The 15,451-nt window shown below is 32.5% G+C and overlaps 2 protein-coding genes across 2 annotated transcripts; one reads left to right on the top strand and one right to left on the bottom strand.

Moving 5' to 3' along the window:
• Window positions 1-2,175: 2,175 nt before the first annotated feature.
• LOC134244331 (beta-ureidopropionase-like) lies at window positions 2,176-10,919 on the bottom strand. Its single transcript, XM_062726604.1, has 15 exons — window positions 10,791-10,919; window positions 10,318-10,489; window positions 9,139-9,226; window positions 8,397-8,491; window positions 8,048-8,132; window positions 7,812-7,888; window positions 7,616-7,670; window positions 7,408-7,522; window positions 6,947-7,028; window positions 6,391-6,433; window positions 6,171-6,197; window positions 3,439-3,479; window positions 2,938-3,024; window positions 2,524-2,614; window positions 2,176-2,320 (listed from the first exon to the last, which is right to left on the bottom strand). The coding sequence occupies exons 1-14, from the start codon at window positions 10,889-10,891 to the stop codon at window positions 2,528-2,530; spliced, it is 1,155 nt and encodes a 384-aa protein (XP_062582588.1). The 5' UTR covers window positions 10,892-10,919; the 3' UTR covers window positions 2,176-2,320; window positions 2,524-2,527.
• On the top strand, window positions 10,546-14,642 carry LOC134244332 (zinc finger SWIM domain-containing protein 7-like). Its single transcript, XM_062726605.1, has 7 exons — window positions 10,546-10,628; window positions 10,990-11,085; window positions 11,183-11,204; window positions 11,370-11,472; window positions 11,607-11,685; window positions 14,177-14,202; window positions 14,309-14,642. Exons 2-7 carry the CDS (start codon window positions 11,001-11,003, stop codon window positions 14,411-14,413), a joined length of 420 nt encoding a protein of 139 aa, XP_062582589.1. The 5' UTR covers window positions 10,546-10,628; window positions 10,990-11,000; the 3' UTR covers window positions 14,414-14,642.
• Window positions 14,643-15,451: the final 809 nt, after the last annotated feature.

Below are 15,451 nucleotides of genomic sequence, written 5' to 3' on the forward strand. Positions count from 1 at the left end.
AGGAATTAAACAATTATACGTCATGTGTAATCCATCCTTTAAGTATTAAGTTCAAGATGAGCACACAGAACAGAATACAATGACTTTTTTGCATGACTAGTATGAGTTATATACATGTGATTATTTGCGTTTTAATTAAATGAAGCATATCATTTTATCTTTTCTTTTTACAGCGTTGCGCACGTTCTTATATTGTTCGCCTTCAGTCACAAACGCAGAAAGAAATTCATAACCTGTAATTTACAGACATCATGGAAAATATTAAAACTGATGTATGACAGATATTTAAGAGAATATTTTTTAAATAAATATTAAACTGCCAGAATTTTTTTGTCCCCAGTTCATGACACCTATTTTGAACGTGTAACTAAACTCGATTTTAACAATCCACAGTATGGAAAATATTTTTGAAAACGTAACGTTCAATTACTTTATTTCTTTTATTTGTTCAAAGACAGTTTATGACCATATTTGTTTCTTACCAAAAACTGTATAAATTCAATGCAAAGAAAAATACTAGAAAATATTTAGTGAGGCTAATCTTATCTCCAAATCACCTTTTTTCAAAAAACCTAATTATGAAAAATTTTCCTTTCATGATGCAGAGCAAAATGTGATACATTATAGATTCAATTTTAATGATAATGAAATCAGCGACCTAAGTTTTTTAAAGTCAACAATATTTCAATTTCCCAACAGTTTACTTTATATTTGCATTTAATAAGTGCCGGTAAAATAACCACTTTATTCTAATTAAGAGAAGGTGCCAGGCGTCCAGAATTTTATGAACTGTCAGATGCATTCAACATGATCTACTATAGTAATGTAAAAAAAAAAGTCATTTTGTCCATAAAAATTAAACTGAGGACTCACTAATCACTAGGTAATAAAAGATAACTCTGTATATCTTACCAAGCACACCAGAGTTATTCTTCTTTGTAAGACATCACTAAAAACTTATGTTTCTATTAAATGCAATCTGTAGGCCCTTTTGTTTAATGAAAATTTTATTAAATAGGAAGGAATCAACTCCTGAGGATTTAGAAATGTACCATTTCGGGAACTGCAGTTATGACCCTAAAATCATCTGAATAAAATATCTTACAATCAAATGTACATGTTGAAAGTCCTCTCCATAATCATACCCAGAGTCAATTGTCATAAAAGTCACCAAAGAAATTCTAATATTTTGAATAAGGAGAAATAATATAGTCAAGAAATAATGATCTTTGAAAAATTTTCTCTTGAAGACTATGTTAATTAAAGGTAGTCAAAAGCAGCCAAAGCATCTACATGGACAAGAAAATACATACTCATCACTCAGAAAAATGTTAAAAAGTGTTTCTACACTCTACACACTATGATGGATCATGTGACTTCCCCATATGATGTCATTATTAACAAACAGCAATTTTATGTTTGCTTTCTTTGGAATTTACATGTACCAGTATATAAGAAAAATAATCCAAAAATTGAAATGCAGATCTTAAAAATATAACTTTTAAAAGTAATAAGGTCTTAAAATGATGACATTCATGAGGAATAATAAAAAAAAAAATTTCCTTTTATAAGTTTATTCATAATGTGTATATCAGGACCAATATAATGTTTTAAATATATTTTTTTTCAAACTAAATATTATGCTAAACACATTTTTTGTCAATGCAAACAATATTGAAAATGTCTGCACTGAAAAAGACTAGATCTAACATGCTGGCCAAAAAATACATACAAACTAATAGCTACTTTCAAAAACTGAATCAAAATAACTTGCAGAAAATTGTGTAAATAACAAAAAGGTAATAAAAACATTAAAACATTACGGTAAACTAAATGTATATATAAAGATTTAACAAAGTCAAAAGCCACATACAATGTTTATAGGTATACATGTACATGTATATGATTTAACTGATTTTACAAATTTTAAGAAATACATTTTGTCATCTAACAATTGTAAATGTATATTATAAAATAAACAGATCATCAGCATATCAATCATTTCCAAAATGAGCATCACCAAATATATTCTAGCACCCTACTCCATAAAGCCAAAACCACAACTTACAAAATCTTCAAATGTCCTAAAACTAATACCATGTATTCATTTCACACTTTACAACCAGTATTCTTACATGATTCATGAATCTAATCTATACTTTAAAAATATACAAAACTGACATTCTTTTATGTGATCTGGTTTCATTTACTTAATTTGCTTGATTATGAATCTTTTATATGATCATTATTCCCCCAGGCACTTTAGTTCCATATTCACATTGGATTGGAAAGGATTTTTTTTTTCTCATCTGTAATGAATCTAAAATAAACAAAAGGTATAATAAGTGTGTGCAATATCACTTGAATATTATTTACTTTACAGAAATCTCATTAACACTGTATATTCTATAATCACAGAACACAAAATGAATTTAATATTTGTAATACACTGTATAAATATTATTTTAAACTAAATGAAAAATAAAATGGAATATTTCAATTATATACAATACATGTACCTACCCAATTACTTCTCCGTCCCAATGTCAGGCTTGAAATCAGGCTGGACGGCTTTGGTCAGGGATTCTGCATACAGGTCCAATCTCTGTGTCATCTAAATGTAAAAGCATTAAAATATAAAAAGCTCAGTATCAAAAAAACTAGATTTCATCAATATGTTTCAGCATATACACTTGTATATATTTAAATGAAAGTATCTTTTATACCATATGTTCAAATTCTCTATGTAGAGTTGTAACAATACCTTCAAATGTTCCATGTTTTTAACTTGAGTGAGCTAAACACAATTTGATGGACAGATAGACAGAAGGACAGAAGAAAGACAGGACAAAGCAAACACTATACTATATATCCATGTCAGGCAAGAATATGTTCATGAAAAATCTGATTTTAGGAGTCCACAAACAATTGACTTACTCTGAAACCCCACTTGTCCTTGATCTGACGACAGAGATTAAGGTCCATCTCAGCTACCAGTAGTCCATCTCTTGTCCTGGATAAACCCTATAATACACAAATACTTAACAAATGCGTCTGGAACATTTCAAAAATTGTCATACATCCTCAAATTACAGAGAAGGCACTATATTAGCTGTGATAATCAACATGAGAATATATATAATCAACATGCATGTTGATTCACAGTTGACCAAAAGAATTTCATTGCATTATGATACAGCGAAAAACTGTCTTCAACACTTGTGCAATCCATTTCATTCTGAAATCTGTCATTTACATGTATTTTCATTTCCATTTCCATTTTCTATTTTCCAATTTTTTTAACATCATGTACACTCTGTCTATTTTGACACAAAATTGTGGGATTACACAAGTTTTTAAATTTCTAGTTACAAATATATCAAGTTAATATGAGTTGCTCTTCATTTTACATTAAGAATATATTAAGAGTCTACTCACTGGAGTTCTACTTCCGTCAGGTGCTGCAGCATAGCTAGATCCTAGAAAGTAAAATTTACAGGGGTTATTCATTATTTGCATGTAATGTTCTATTTGTTCCTAAAATCTTTTGGACATTTAGTTATATCACTGTGTAGAAACGGACTAGGGTAAAGTGCGTTACCCTAGTCCAAAATGGCGACAAGCAAATACGCTTCGATCATTTTGCACTTAGTATCAGCATTATACAGACTTGTATTATCAATTTTGTTGTTAAAATTGAATTATTTCGAACAGAAGAACACAACTATCGCAAAAAAGGCGGCATGACTTGGCTGATTAAAGCCAGATTGCGAATACAAAATTTGAGCATGATTAGGGTAAAGTAAATTTTTGATTAGGGTAAAGATATTCTGAGTTTTTTTGGTGACTAGGGTAAAGTACGTGTAAAATATCATTTTCCTTGTTTCAGAACCTAAAGGATCCTATTTTGAGGGATGTTTACTCCTTCTAAGCAACTGAACCTTCTTCTGTAATTGTCAGGGGTCTGTGTTTTATACCCTGTCCACAGATTCCATTGTTTGTAGTTTTAAGTGATAGATCACTATTCGTTATCCTACCTTTTTCATTGAGCACACTAAACACACAATCTGGATCTTTTCATAAAATCATTGCACAAAACACTAATAAACGGAAAAATTCTGATTTTAAAATGAACCGAGAGCAAATTCCAATGGCGAATTACTACTTCTTGTAGTTAGTTTATGATCCTATTTATGGACATAATATAACTTAATTAGTAGGAAAAACAACGCTCTTTTCATTTAGTTGCGGCGAAAATATTTTCAAACATCTACAGATCAATTATTTAAAAATTATAAGGAAAGGGGGGAGGGCATTTATTTTTTATTGTATTGACGTGTGCATAATGGCCAGAAATGGGGTTTTTGTAGTATTCTTACACTGGATCTATGATCAAGAAACGATGCGAAAAAATTATCATTGCTGTATCCACTAAGGTAACTTGCAAAGCATTTCTTCGAGAGAGAAAATAAATCTATATTCGGGGTTCTGATTCTTATAATTTCTTTATGTAAGGTATTTCTTCAAAGGTGTTTCTCTGACAAGTTGAACACCTGTGAAACGTTTCTGTTTTTGTAAAAAGTGCACGAAGATTTTGCTAATGTTGACGTTTTACCGTGTTCAACTCTGTGCACATCACTGAGTATATACGGGCTGATGTTACTGGTGAGTTGGTTTTGATTTCCTACATTTCTACTCTAATTTTTCTGGATTATACTTTGAATATATTTTATTAAAACACAACAATTTTTTCACTTCTCATAAGTACATGTATTAAGGATAAAATTTGCTTTGCAAGGATGTATCAATTAAGCGCATCCCGAAATTTTTAGTTTCAATAATTTCCAGATTTATAGAGTAAGTTTTTGAAATTATATTTCCGTGTGAAATGCTATAGTAACATAGGTAAAACTCCAAAGTCCGATGATGACGCCAATGAAATGATGACTTCAAACGAGACTGCTGAAATTCTTGTTTTATCAACTCGTTTGTCAATAATTTTCCTCATTTTAGAAATTGTTCATGCGTGAGCATGCTCTTGCGTATCAACTGAGATACTAGTATATTAACTCCGATTGCAGGAGATGAAGGTATATTGCTGCATAAGTAAGGGAAATTGACGATAGAAAAGTTAAAGACATCACATTTATCATAGAGCTTGGTTGTTAGATGACCATTATAACGGGTTTTTCAAGTAAAATATCTAAGAATATCTAAGAAACAGGTGTCTTAGACTCTGTGGTATCCTTTATCTCAAGCTCACCAGTATGTATCGTATCGGTATTAGAATGGAAATTACCATTGTTAATTGACAATACGTCGTCAAACAAAACAAAACAAAAAAAAAATATAACAAACTCAAAACCATTTTTTTTTGTGGATATTGATACAGCTATGCCCATCATAATACATTGTCTAAAAATGTTTTATTTATATACATTTACTGTTATATAACCTTTTTTAATAGAGATACGTACGTTAAACGATTAATTTTGCTTCCATGATTTTTATGCAGGATAAAAAAATACTACCTTAAAAAGTAACAGTATTTAAATATTTTCCAGAAATCCTTTCTCAATTTTATTAATTGTATAAAGCAGTTGTTCTGTGTACATTTAGTTTGTATAATAAATAACTTTACCCTAGTCTCGAAAAAACTTTACCCTAATCGTAAAGAAACAGTTCTTCGACTTTACCCTAGTCTACGTCAAAACTTCGTAACGTGTTTTCTGGTTAATTACGCAGAGTTAAATAAAGTCTCCTTCTAAGCGAGAAAAAATGATGCTGCAAAATAAATTGGTGCAAAATAAAGTAAGGTTTTTCATAAGTATTCACCGATATTTATTCATGGAAATTTGAAGCGTATGAGCTTGTCGCCATCTTGGACTTGGGTAACACACTTTACCCTAGTCCGTTTCTACACAGTGTATATGGTCATCTGCATATCTGAGCATTATTGCATGTACATGTATCTGATATTTTCTATCAAAAAATCTGTTCAACAGTGTTATCAACTTATTAACTTTAGTATAAAGTAAAGTATGTGTATATGTACATCATATCAATCCTTAGTATGAAATTGTAATCATTCAAAGTTACTTTGCTGATACCACTAAGATGGCTGTAGTAAAGTATACACAACATTGTGAGGGAAAATGAAAATAACGTACCATAGAAGTGACCAAAATCTTTATGTGCTGAAAATGTACAAAGTTAAAATTAAAAATGGCATTTTTTAATATCACTATACTGTATATGTACAAATAATAAAGAAACAAATTAGAAAATTTAAAATTCACAAATCAAGAAAACTCATTTTAACTGAACATATTCTAAATTTAAGCCAACTTAGTGAAAATTAAATCAAAAAAAGAATGGCCATTGTTTTACCTGGTTTCCCATCACCAGAGGAGAACTCATTGGGAAACACCTCCTACAATTGATAGAATGTCAATGAAATTACTGTGACACATAAACCATTCAATATATCTACGGGTACATCTAACCCAGTAAGCAAACTTCAATGGCTAAGGGGTGCTTGCTAAATGTACATGCATATACCGATACTTAAGTGTTCCTTTTAAGTACAATGTATAGTTACATGTATAACACAAGTATTATGAAAGATCTATTGAAATCCATATACATTTTTGTAAGTACTGGTAGACCTATTTTGCTTTCAGACTGAAAATGGCAGGAATAGTACCAAAATGGGTCTATAGAACGTTAGTTATATTCTTGTAAAATACACTGTATAAATGCCTTTGAACAAAGCTATTCATTAGACAAAAGCCAATGAATTGAAGGTTATAAGCTTAGAAAATGTTCAATACTGCATCTTGTGAGACAGGCATTACCAGATAAGTATGGAATGGTATGAATTTTCAGATAAAAATCTCCATTACAGCCTCCATCAAACCAACAACAAGAGTTGCAAAAAACTTACTGTTCCTACTCTGTTAATGGCACAGGTAAAATAACTGTTTGCAATAGCAGCATTCCTTGCTTCTATGGGCCACATTGGCTCGCTGTACACAAATAAAATTTACAGTAATGCATGAAAACAAAAATTTGTTCATTTAAAATCAAAGTGTGTCAGTGAAAAGCTGATGCCCAATATAGGCAGATCTTGGTCAACATTAAATTTTGTCAAACTTCAAGGTCCAGCAGTCAAAGTTGTTAACTTGATATTTAAGAAATATTGTGTTACAAGGTATACGCAAATGAAATATAAAAGATCAAGCTCTATGTTTTCTGTTCACTATCAGACAAACAATTTTTAAAACATATTTGCTCCTAATATCTGATTATATGGACATAAAAAGGGCTGAAATGAAATAAAATCTACAAGTACTTTTTGATATAAGTTAGTTAGGGCATAGCAAAGTACTTGTTTACAGTTAATACCTGAGAGATCCCACAGTTGCTGAAGGATTGAAGACAATTTCTGCTCCATTGACTCCATACATCATCCAGTTCTGGGGATGGTGACGGCCATAACAGATATTGATGGCTATTCTGCCTGTGATGAATATGAAACCATTTGTAGGAAAAAGCTCATTTTGCTTCATCTCTCTGAATACTTCTATATATCCAAGTAAATAATTTTTCTTACCAAACTGTGTTTGAAATACTTTGTGCCCTGTATTTCCCTCCATGTAATAAGTAGACTGAAATTAAATGTAAAATATTGCTGATCTTCATAACACATAAGCTGTAATGTTCTTGTTTGACTGATTTCAAACAGCATTCTTTACTTACACAAAGAGGAGCAAAAGAAAATGAGTAATAAACTGATACAATTTTTTAACCTCATTGAAATCCCCAACGCGAGGTATGTGGTTTTTCCGAGATTTTCCAAGGTACTTGCCAGTGTTTGAAATGACCACTGCAAAAAATAGTGCATGTGAATATCAATGTATAACCCTGACTTCTTAAGCTGAAATCATGCAATATTTGAATTGCTTTTAAAGTTCTTTCCTGCAAAACTAAAATTATGCATTGCAGCATCTTTGCTATCATGTTTTGACTGAAATGATTGTAGTACCTGCAGTATTGGCTAAAACATCACCATGCTCTTCATCCCGTTCCAAGATGGAGGATACAATCACCATGTTGTGTTTTTTGGCCAACTATATGTACAAACAAAATTTGACAAGGTCCTTAAAACATTCATGTATTTTCTTCTGTTTCTTATTTAAAGAGATGAGCAAGGTTTGCATCGGTTCTAAGGCAAGATGTGATAGTTTCCTACACTTTTACTTAATTTTGCTTTCAAAAATTTGTGATAATTATTTTGTTGACCTTCATGTAATTTATATGATTTTGATCTGACAGAGTCACAAAATAAATTAAAAATATCTTTCCATTAGGTATAAGATCAGTAACTAACTAACCTCTTGCATCAATTTTGCTGTGGCTCCAGTTTCAGCAGGTTCTGCAAAATCACACCAAGGATGCTTCTCTCTAGTGCAAAATGCAAAAGGCATAGCTGCAAAACATAATAAAGGCATAGCTGTAAAACATAATAAAGGCATAGCTGTAAAATATAAAGGTATAGCTGCAATGCAAAACTTTGCTTGACTGAAATTGTCCATTTAACACCAAAACCTGATGTCTCAGATATAATTTATATTTTTTTCACTTTCTAAATGTGCTTGCCAGAATGTATGTTCTGGTACATTTTTTTCTTAATTTTTACTAATTTATTGTTCATGGGACTAGCATGAAAAAAAAAACTACCAGAGTATATACATTACCATACAAAAAAGAACTACATGTATATTACCGTATAAGCAAAATTTTTAGCGAGGATTTAATTTTGGCATTATTAGCGAGGGTTATGAGATCCTTAAAATTGAATATTGCTAAAAACTGATTGTGTTTTATTTGTATAAGGTTCTTACGAGAGCATTTTAAATCACTAAAATTACATCTCGCTGAAAATAAAATACTAGTTTTCAAGGACAAATTGCTAAATTTGCCTCTCGCTAAAATTTCCACTTATATGGTAATAAATAGAGATTTTTTAAAAAGATCTTTGTAAGACTGTGCTTTTCTTTTCCAATTTGATTACGGTACATTCATTACAATTATCTAATGTCATTTTGTAAGATTCCTACAAATTTAGAGACATACTCCATGCTTCCTGAGTACAAATAACATTGACCCCACATTTTGCTGCCACTTCAATTATCTGAGAAATTCTGTTATGGAGGGACTCAATCTGCATAAGAAAATACACACTGTATCAAGAAATGTTTTACAAGTAGACTCACTTGTTTGAATTTTCTGCAATCTGACCTAAAATTAATAAAACAAAAAAACAAACAAACAAACAAGTGAGTATATTGCCATGTAGTTATACAACTATAGAGAGTTAGGAAGTGGATAATTACAGATTAGTTAAAAAATACCTATGTCTAGAATTAGGGAGTGAAAGAGAGTTGTTAGACCCGCATTGCTGAAATGTGGAAAAAATACATCCCTATTAAAACACGTGCAGAAAATTATGCATAAATGGATCTGCAGTGTTATGGTCAAAGACTAATATTCAAAACCATTATGCTACAGTTCTGCAGCTAGTCATACCAGTATCTCAGACATCAAAAGCAACTCTTGTAGTGTACATCAATAAATGTATCTTCAGTGCCAAGTTGGATAGCATGGGGCTTATAGTCATTTAAGAGAGAAACTGCTCCAAAAACTTGAACACAGTAGCTCATCTGGAAATCTAGGTCAGATCCAGCATCCAAAGAGAGTCAAGTAGTGTGCATCCTTAGATGTATCGTCCATGCAAATTTAGTCAAACAGGGCTTCAAGTTACTTTTGAATGAACTTTAAACCTGGTCAATCATCCAGAATTTTAGGTCACTTTCAGCATCTGAAACAAGCCTGTAAGTGTGCATCCATAGAAATGTCATCCTTAAAAGATTGGTCAATATATGAGACTTGAAATTATTTGAAAATGAAACCTGCTCCAAAAACTTTAACCTGATCATTCTTTTAGCTAAAATTGCAGCATCTGAAACCTTGACTGCAGGTACAATGAAAAATACTTGAACCCATCATCCATGCAATATAAGGCGATGGAAAACTTGAAAAGAAGTTTCCTCCAAAAAACTTTAACAGTTTAATCTGGGACACAATGCAGAGGTTATTACTCAACCTCCAGTCAACTTTGTTGTGGTTAGCTAAAAATTATCTTAGAAAATGGAGGACCCCTAGACCTGATTAAGACTGAAGAAAGTTTACAAATAAATCAATGTTTCAGTTCAAAACAGCTCTGTAATAACTTTGCTGGGACATGATATGGACCTGTTGTGGGATTGGTGCAGTGGTCGGTAAGATAATCTGGTTCTGAATCAGTCCAACCCGGACAATTCTTGGTGGACGCATACTCTCCTCTGCTGCAGTGAATGCATAGCCCTTCAGTTCAAAGTTCTTCTTGTCTGCAAGATTTTTCACCTCTGAGGAAAACTCTAGCGCCCTGAAAAATGATACAAACACGTGTTACTGTTTGTCAACAAAATATGACGTAAATATTTTTTAAATCACGTGGTTTAAAACGCGCTTTGTCGAAAATGGAAGTGAATGTGGAAAGCAGCTGATAAAATTCTGGATTAATTGTAAGTTTTATTCACCTGTCCCTGATAAATGCATGATAGCAGACCATTGCAAGTGTGCCAAGCAATCTACGCTAGATAAGGTTTCCTGTGTACATTTACACTTGCATTTGAAAAATCTTGCATAGATCGCTCATAATAAAAAAATTGTGTGCCTGGTTTTACCTTAACTCCTTTCCATACAGAATTCGCCTCACTTCAGCTAATTCTCCCGGTGGAAGATGCTTTTCCAGCGACTTTTCAACGCTCTCAAACTCTCCTGACATGCTGCGTTTCAGACGTTAGATGCAGAAAACAACCTTGACCTTGTGCATTAATTTCAAGGAAGATAACTCTAACTTTGACACATTTTCCATTTCTACAGGTGGTGATGTGATGAATACAGCAGGAAAAAGAATAAATGAAGTGGCAGAGCAACTCCTATCAGAAGTGAATACTGTGTACAGCAAAACAGGGAAATGTATGTTAATATTAAGCTAAAATTTGTAATCAATAAAATCTCAATTCCAAAAGCTTGAAAAAAAATTTCAATAAATTCAAAAGTATTTTCTTTTCAGTAAGTGATGAACTTCTGTCAGCGTGAGTACATGTAATGAATTTAAGAAAAAAAATATTGATGAACTATTACTGTTTTAATTTGCTAAACATTTTTATTTTAATTGTTATTGTTTAGAAATAAAATAGGAAAAAAGAGAGAAAAATCAACATGTCAGTCTCTACTAAATTGACTAAATCAATACACAGGTTGAATTTTGTGTTCCAAGCTCCACTTCTTCCAGCTTTGGATATAATAGACCACAGAAATGTGACTACCATCTCTGGTCCAAGTGGACGAAAAGTTTATCAGGTAAATAATAACTTAAATTAGCATAAAAAATTGCATACACTCAGCCTCTTCATGTGTCGGAATTGTCAAGCAAAATCAGTTACAAGTATTGGTCACTATCTGTATTCTTCAGTATTACTGTACTTTATTTTTAGGTGCTGGGGACATCAGGTACCCCCTATATCTGCCTGCCGTCCACTACCTACTGCTCCTGCCCTGCTTACAGATACTCAGGTACTGATTCAAGTAACTAAGTACTGATTCAAGTAACTCAAGTTGTTGTGGAAAGAACAGAAATGCGTCTTGATCGTATAGTGGTTTATTTTAGACTCTGTTATTAACTATAGAAACATAACGTACAGTGTGACTTAACAATAACGTTACATTACATAAACCCGCGGATAATCCGTGACACAAGTACTGATTCAAGTAATACGGTACTGATTCAAGTAGCTCAGGTAACTGATTCAAGTATAACTCAAGGACTGATTCAAGTTACTCAAGTACTGAGTCAAGAAACTCAAGCACTGATTCAAGTAACTCTGGTACTAATTCAAGTAACTCAAGTACTAATTCAAGAAATTCAGGTACTGGGTCAAGTAACTCAGGTACTGATTCAAGTAACTTAAGTACTAATTCAATTAACTCAAGTGCTGAGTCAAGGAACTCAAGTTCAGTGTCAAGTAACTCAAAATGCCAATTCAAATAACTTAAGGAACTGATTCAAGTAACCAGAGTGTACAGAAAAAATGTGTTTTAACAAGAGGCCCATGGGCCTTATATGTCACCTGAGCATTATGCAACAACTTTCCAGTGATTTAATTTGATTCATGTTTTAAGCCAGATGCTATGGCGTTCACAATTTTGAAAGAGGCACCATTGATCATCATAACAAACGCTTAGCAGTTGCTCAGTTTGTTTACTTCATACCCATAGGCAGGGTGGGGGAACAAAACATGCATTTCAAGTAATCAGTAATATTCAGCAATAATCAGTAATGCCCCTATCACACATGAACCCCTGACCCTTAGGCATAGATCCACACATTGCACAATTTTTGAAAAGGCACCCTTGCTTTTCAAAAATATTTGATTAATACCAAGGAGCAGATCTGAAACAATTCATCCAGTTTCAGTATATCAGTACACCCCCCCTCCCCCTATGGTACCCTTGACCCTGGGGCCTTGAAATTCACAATTCTGGAAGATTAGGGTCCTTTCTCATCATAACTACATAGGTAGTTCATCTGGTTAATACCCAAGAGCAGAGAAGAAAATTTTCAAAGCTTTAATGTATTTTCACTATATAATCAATAGAGCCCCGTCCTATCACTAGAACCCCTGACCCTAGGGCCATAAAATCAAAATTTTGGAAGAGGTATTCTTGCTCATCATAACTATGTACTTAGTTTATTTAATTCCTAGGAGCAGAAAAGAAATTTTTTTAAAGAAGTCATGTATTTTCATTTTATAATCAGTGGAGCCCTGCCCTAACACCAGAACCCTGACCCTGGGGCCATTAAATTCACAATTTTGGTAGAGGCACTCTTGCACATCATAACTATGCACTTAGTTAGTTTATTTAATACCCAGGAGCAGAGAAGAAGATTTTCAAAGAATTCATGTATTTTCACTATATAATCTACAGAGCCCCACCCTAATACCAGAACCCCTGACCCTGGGGCCATAAAATTCACAATTTTGGTAGAGGTACTCTTGCTCATCATAACTATGCACTTAGTTAGTTTATTTAATACCTAGGATCAGAGAAGAAGATTTTCATAAAATTCATGTATTTTCACTGTATAATCAATAGAGCCCCGCCCTAACATCAGAACCCCTGACCCTAAGGCCATAAAATTCACAATTTTGGTAGAGGCACTCTTGCTCATCATAACTATGCACTTGGTTAGTTTATTTCATACCCAGGAGCAGAGAAGAAGATTTTCAAAGAATTCATGAATTTTCACTATATAATCTATAGAGCCCCGCCTTAACACCAGAATCCCTGACCCTGGGGCCATAAAATTCACAATTTTGGTAGAGGCACTCTTGCTCATCATAACTATGCACTTAGTTAGTTTATTTAATACCCAGGAGCAGAGAAGAAGATTTTCAAAGAAATAATGCATTTTCACTATATACTTATTTAACCCCACCCTAGCAATAGAACCCCTGACCCAAGGGCCATGAATTTCACTATTTTGGTAGAGGACTCAATGCTGATTACAATCATGCAAACAGTTTGACTGCTTGATGTCCAGAAGTAATGAAGAAGATTTTTAAAGATTGCATTAATTTTAGTGGTTTTTGCCCCACCCCCCGGGGGGGGGGGGGGGGGGGGCAGGGACCATGAAATTCACAATTTTTGTTTCCCTTCACCCATAGATGCTCTGTGCCAAATTTGGTTGAAATTGGTTCAGTGGTTGCAGAGAAGAAGCTGAAAATGTTCAAATGTTAACGGACAACGCACTACGACGGACAAAAACAGATAGCAATAGGTCACCTGAGTTTACTCATGAGACCTAAAAATTCATTCCTTTGAAGGGAAATTCAGTCTTTTTCAGCATATACATAAAATCATGATAAAATCAAAACATGCAATTGCAAAATATAGAAAAAAAAACCTTGAATGGCTATTTTAAATCTTCATATCTGAAAAAATGAGTGCAGATAGCCACTTTTTGAAAATTTGTATATATGTGAGGATATTTTTTTTTTTCCAGTTTTACTTAAAGATGATCATATAATGGTTAGTATGGCTTTAATAACATTATTTTGATATCATCTTATTTAGAATTAAAACATACACATGTTGAGGGTATTTTGATTTAAGAATTTTTTTTTTCTTTCTTCAGTGTAAACATGTGCTAGCAATAAAACTTGCAGAGGCCATGAACTTATGTAAATCTCAACAAGTATCAGACCAGGAGATGACCAATCTCATCAAGAACTTGGAATGAGTAACAACCAGGATTGAAAATAACAATCAGGAATAAAAAACAACCATGCTCAGCTTACTTCTGATAAGGAGGGCTTGCACATTAGTACATGTATATATATTCACAGCTGTGAAGCAATAATTTTGTTGTTGAAAGTTGCTTTTTGTGCCATTTATTTTCTGTTATTTAATTAGCTTTACTTAATGTTTTCATTAAAGGGATCAGAATCACATTTGTTAGTTTATAACTTACAAGGAGATGTGGGTTTGTGCACATATGTATGATATCTCATGTAGATAGGACACAATTAATTTTAACATGAGCTTGTTACTAAGCATTGGATAACATCTAAGTCTGCCTCTTAAGGAAATAATCTCTGAATGTCTTTGAGGAATTTGATGTCTCTTGTGGCTTCAAATTTACATGTAGTGCCATAATATTAAATCTAGTGGTAGCCCTGTAAAAGACCTTTTATTATACATCTTTCACCAACACAGAAGTTTCTGAGTGAAGACAAAAACTCATAAAACATGATTATTTATTAGCAAATTATGCCAAACAAATTACATATTGTTTACACTGACTAGACTCCATATAAACAGAAGTTGCTTATTAACACTGCATCATGCAATACCCCTCTTTACTTTCAAAAATGAAAGCATTTTTACAAGGAAGGTAATTAACCACTCTGTGACCATTTCATCATATCAACATGTATGACTGATGTTTTAATAATCATAATTGATCCACAAATATTAAACATTGCTTAAATTGAACTAAGTATTTTTTTTGTTCAACAATAAAAAATGTATTTAGATTGTTTAAAAAATGTCTTAAATTGTTCTCATTTTAACAAACATTTTTGATTAAAATTCCTTGGTTAATCAAGGTCCTAAGCCCTATATTTGGGCACATTTTAAATATTTACATATTTTTTGTTTTCATTTTAAAATTCTTATCAAGAAATTTCTATCAACACGTGTATATAAAAAAAAATCAATGAGATCAAAGAACTTTGCGTATGTACATGCATGTACAAGTAAATGAACCACAATACTG

The sequence above is a fragment of the Saccostrea cucullata genome, unplaced genomic scaffold (genome assembly GCF_032062105.1).
Source record: "Saccostrea cucullata isolate Sc308-1 unplaced genomic scaffold, CSIRO_AGI_Scuc_v1 ctg330, whole genome shotgun sequence".
Lineage (NCBI taxonomy): Eukaryota > Metazoa > Mollusca > Bivalvia > Ostreida > Ostreidae > Saccostrea > Saccostrea cuccullata.

Coding starts and splice junctions, on each gene's coding strand:
- LOC134244331 (XM_062726604.1), bottom strand. CDS start 10,891: ATGTCAGGAGAGTTTGAGAGCGTTGAAAAGTCGCTGGAAAAGCATCTT. Junction 8,133..8,396: donor CAGCAAAATTGATGCAAGAG/GTTAGTTAGTTA, acceptor TTGTACATATAG/TTGGCCAAAAAACACAACAT. Junction 7,029..7,407: donor GCAACTGTGGGATCTCTCAG/GTATTAACTGTA, acceptor ATTTGTGTACAG/CGAGCCAATGTGGCCCATAG.
- LOC134244332 (XM_062726605.1), top strand. CDS start 11,001: ATGAATACAGCAGGAAAAAGAATAAATGAAGTGGCAGAGCAACTCCTA. Junction 11,086..11,182: donor GTACAGCAAAACAGGGAAAT/GTATGTTAATAT, acceptor TTTTCTTTTCAG/TAAGTGATGAACTTCTGTCA. Junction 11,205..11,369: donor AGTGATGAACTTCTGTCAGC/GTGAGTACATGT, acceptor ATCAATACACAG/GTTGAATTTTGTGTTCCAAG.